The sequence below is a fragment of the Dasypus novemcinctus genome, chromosome 17 (assembly GCF_030445035.2).
Source record: "Dasypus novemcinctus isolate mDasNov1 chromosome 17, mDasNov1.1.hap2, whole genome shotgun sequence".
Classification (NCBI taxonomy): domain Eukaryota; kingdom Metazoa; phylum Chordata; class Mammalia; order Cingulata; family Dasypodidae; genus Dasypus; species Dasypus novemcinctus.
In genome coordinates, this window is record NC_080689.1 from 19,433,145 (window position 1) to 19,438,200 (window position 5,056).

General features: G+C 42.0%; 1 protein-coding gene across 1 annotated transcript; it reads right to left on the reverse strand.

Annotated features, from left to right (window-relative positions):
- Positions 1-504: 504 nt before the first annotated feature.
- On the reverse strand, positions 505-4,326 carry NLRC4 (NLR family CARD domain containing 4). Its single transcript, XM_071208668.1, is given in 6 exon segments — positions 505-757; positions 759-1,056; positions 1,059-1,529; positions 1,532-1,606; positions 1,609-1,907; positions 4,292-4,326. Coding segments are annotated over 6 exon segments (1,431 nt in total).
- Positions 4,327-5,056: the final 730 nt, after the last annotated feature.

The window sequence follows — 5,056 nt, forward strand, 5'->3', positions numbered from 1 at the left end:
AATAGGGCAGAGATTCACTTTGAGTGTTATTTGATTTGGGGAAGTCTCCCTTTTACCAGGAAACATTGCCACCGTGTGTCTGAGTCTAAAGTCTGAAATTCCTTCAATGTTACTATTTTTAAAAATGCATATACTTGGGGTAGGGGTGGGACTGGGTATGTTCTGCATTTTCCCAGATGAGAATTTAGTAACAGAATTAGCCACTAGCTCCTGCAGGTGATTGGTTTACAGGTTGAATTTCCTCCAAGACTTGGGGTTGAGAGAATGTGCCACCTCGCAGTAAAGTAAAAGGTATCAGGTGGAGATGAAGGTGCTGACAAGGGAGAAGCCTTTCTGAAGACAAACTTGGTCTACCTTACTGCTTTTCAATAAGACTGTATCATTCCATGTCTGGGAAACTTCCCTAGGGCCTCCCAACCTGGCAGCCTTCCCCGAGATGGACCTCTCTCCCCTGCCCTCCTACCTCTTTCTAAGTCCTGACACTGGCTAGAAACTTAGAAAACTTCAAACAAAACTTACATGACATCTATCTAATTTTTCCACAGTAGCCAGCCAGGCTTGATTATAGCTTAAACTAGTGATGTTTACTGTGCCTCCCAGCCGTTGAGTCTGTAGGTTGTGAATACTCAAGGTTTTCAGGTTTGTCATTGATGTGATGTACTTCTCATCTTCTATGGTAGGTGGACTGGCTTCCACCATGAGGCAATGAAGGTTCTTAGAGGTGCCAAGGATCCAACTGAGGCTTCCAGTCATGCCAACATATCTTAATCTATAATCTGAGGCTTGTGGCAGGGCTGAATATCTTTCCCATCTATTTGATATCTTGCTTACTCAACTTCTTGAAATTCTGCAGTGTTTTGAATTCCTGCTTCCAGTTGAAAGCAGGAATTGGGCCTGCTTCCATGGCCCTGATGGGAATGTAGGTTTATGAGGACTTTTCTAGGTGGATCCTGCTTGTGTCTTCTGCAGCCTTGTGCCATAAAGTCTTGGCTTCCCTGTGGAAGTTCAATTTAATGAAGTCCAGAGCACTTGCATAGTTAGGCAAGTTTTCAAAAAGTCAAATAAGTAATCAGGAAGGTTCTCTGAGTTGATATATATGATTCTACCATGAAAGAAATCTTCACATTCTTGACTCAGGGCTGATCTGGATATACACTTATGGAATAAATTGATGCCACATTCTGCAAAGGAATTTATGTTTATGGCTTTCAGGATTTCTTGCTCAGTGGTTTTTTTCACATTTTGCAGAGACACCTGCCTTCAGAAAGTCCTCATGGAAAGCTCAAGAAAGATGCCATGCTGAAAGTCCACTATAAGGTGCTTCATAAAGATCCTGGTGGCCTCAGCAGATGACCCACACATGCACAGGAGCAGGTTACTATATATGAATGTGATGTCTGAAATGGAAACCATATTCTGCAAATAACCATTCCCCTTGGTTATATCTTCTGGCTCACAAGGCATCAACAAACTGGTAAGTCTGTGTCCTGCTATGTACTCCTGGAATAATTTATGAAAGAATTTATATTCCTGTACCTTTGAGCTATATATTTACAAAGGAGTTCAGTCATCAGTAGGACATCCTTGTTTGTGCTGGAGATATTCTCAGGTTTGAATCAAACCTGCAGGAGAACACAGAATCCAGAGTTAAATCCCCACAGAGCTCCAGGCTCTGAGTGAAGTATCTCACATCTACACCTCTGTGCTTAGACTTGTTTTTATGTATCATCAGATCATAGAAAGTATGAAACAGCCTTGTTTGCAGAGTGGACTCACTTTTCCCCATCTGGATTGCACAAGTAATGACCACGAAGAAAGGGGTCTTCATCAGACTCAAACACATGGATTTCTTAATCTGGAGCAACAAGACTTCAGTGAGCTCCTTTAACGGCACTAAAGAATGCCATCTAAAGAGAAGACAAGCAGACACAGAAAAACACACAGCGAATGGACTCAGAGAGCCGACAACAAGGGGAGAGTGGAGAAATAAATAAGTAAAACTTTTAAAAAAAACAAAACACATTAGAAGTATACAAGAGCAGACTTGAAATCCTAGAAGAAAGAATAAGTGAGGTAAAAGACAGAACAGCTGAAATCAAAGAGAAAAGATGCAAAAAATTGAGCAGTGGCTCAGGGAATTGAATGATAAAAATGAAGTGCAGGGAAGCAGACTTGGCCCAATGGATAGGGCATCCACCTATCACATGGGAGGTCCACAGTTCAAACCCCGGGCCTCCTTGACCTGTGTGGAGCTGGCCCATGTGCAGTGCTGATGTGCACAAGGAGTGCCATGCCACGTAGGGTTGTCCCCTGCAGAGTGGATCCCCATGTGCAGGGAGTACACCCTGAAAGGAGAGCCGCCCAGCACGAAAGAAAGTGCAGCCTGCCAAGAATGGCGCCGTACACATGGAGAGCTGACACAGCAAGAAGATGCAACAAAAAGAAACAGATTCCCAGTGCCACTGATAAGGATAGAAGTGGTCACAGAAGAACACACAGCGAATGGACACAGAGAGCAGACAACTGGGGGGTAGGAAGGGGAGATAAATAAATAAATAATAAATCTTTTAAAAAAATAAAGTGCAAGAACATATATATCATGGGAGTTTCAGAAGGAGAAGAGAATTGGAAAGGGGCAAAAAGAATATTTGGGGAAATAATGGCTGAAAATTTCCCATCTCTCACAAAAGAAATAAATTTACATGTCCAAGAAACACAGCATACTCCAATCAGAAGAATCTACCCATTATGCATTAATTAATTTTTATAGGTTTGACAAAATATCTAATGGCCTGGATCAGTCATTAACAATACTGTACAGAACAATTCCAATGTCCTAAAAATGCCCTATGTTCTTCCCTCCCCTTCTTCTCAGTACATCTGGTAACCACATCTTTATATCATTGTTACAAGTTCTTCTTTCAGTACAATAGTAATAGGTCTACTTTGGTCCATGGTTTCATTCCCCCCTAATGGTTGTTCATTCCTCAGTATTGAAGATTCTGAAATGGTGATGCCTGCTCTGCTTCAGATTGAAAGGGGACTTAGATTTTATTGGTAAATGGATGCAACTGTTTTGCTTGCAGATGTAGATACTCTTTGTTTTTTCAGGTGGGAGTTGTTCATTATCATCATTTTGTTAGTTGTCCTGGGTGAGTCCATTGATTTGGAGAGTAGGTGTTTGCTGCAATTCTGCTGAGATTCAGGGCACAACTGGCAAATGAACAGACCAAAGATTTAAGTCTCTGGGACATAAATTTGATGAATGTAGTGCTAATTATACTTTCAAATAAAAGGGATAGAAAAATCACATGTAAGGAAATTACAAATGAGTCTAACTCTCTTACATTGGGGAAATAGGATATCATATATTACAAGATAAGGCCCACCAACATGGTGCTGAATTCATGGGGTTGTGTCCCTTGCCTATAGCATCTGGATGTCTCTAGAGCCCTTGGGAGCACCCCTGTTTGAGGCTTTGTTTAATGTGGCAGTTAGTAATATCCACCTGAGAAGTGCATAAGCATAACCTCTAGAATGACCTCCTGACTCACTTTGAAATTGCTTAGCCATAAAAACTCTTTTGTATTTAATGTTTCCCCCTTTGAGTCAAGATCTTTTTCCAAATGCATTGCTGGTTGATGCTTGGTAATACGCTCAGTGCCAGGGAGGGTCATCCCTGGGAGTTATGTCTCATCCCAGAAGGAGAAGTAGTGAGTGTATGTGCTGAGTTTGGATTAGAGAGAGGCCACATTTGAGTAATAAGGAGGTTTCCAGGAGATAACGCTTAGATAATAGATATTACTAGGTTAAGTTTCAAATTTACAAAATAAGGTTCATAAGCACAATGTTTAATATCATGGGCTTGGCATATTGGTCTGTTTTCTTTTTTTAGGCACTGCCTATGTACTCTAGAGATGTTTGCTTCTTTATTTGAGAATGCAGCAGGACTCTCCAGGATGGAACTTAATATTTTGTTGGTTATTGTGTGGGTCTCCACCCACTGAGATGACACCCTATGACCACATGAACACATTCATATTCCATAGAGGCATGCCCCAGGTGCACCCATCCCCACACATCCTCCCACCACTGACATCATACAACAGTGACCCTCCCCTGCCATAGCTGCCAAAAGAACACTACCACAACTGTATTCTCAACCATAGTCCTCAACCTCCCAGAATTCACCTGTTCCTTCCCCTAACCCTCCCACCATCTCCAAGGGTAGCCCAATCCACCTCCCAAATCTCATTCACAATCACACTCCAGGACTATTGATCCCACTCACATTTCTGTACCACCATCACCCCCATCCACTGCCATACCACTTTACTCAACATAAGGTCTTTGAGATTTATCCATGCTGTTGGCTGTATCAGTACTTCATTCCTTTTTGCAGCTTAGTAATATTCCATCATATGTATATACCACATGTTGTTCATCCATTGATGGACACTTTCCAACTTTTGGTAATTGTGAATAATGCTGCTCTTAACATTAGTGTGCTTATATCTGTTTATGTCCCTGCTTTCAGTAATTCTGGATATATACCCAATGGTGGTGTAGCAATTTGATATGGTTCATGAATTCCAAAAATAGATATTGGATTATGTTCATAAACTGGTGTGTACCTGGGCATGATTAAATTATGATTAGAGCTTTGATTGGGCTGTCAGTAGGGTGTTGAGTCCCCACTCCTTGGTGGGTGGGGACTCACAGATAAAGGGCATGGCAAAGGACAGAATTGGAGTTTTGATGCTGGAGTTTTGAGCTGGATCCTTGGAAGTGAACACACAGGAGAAGAACACAGAGGAATAGAGACAGTTCCTTAGATGCAGCAGAAGCCCTGGGGAGAGAGACAGAGCCAGTCAACTATAGTCTACACCTGGTCTTGTGGAGAGAGGCAAAGCCTCAAGAGCCTCATAGTCTATAGCTGACCTTGTAGAGAAAAACAAAGGAGTTGAGTCCAGAGAAATGAACACCAGGAAGAGAGAAACCCAGGAGGCCTGTACCCTTGCAGACACTGACAGCCATCTTGCTCCAATATGTGGCA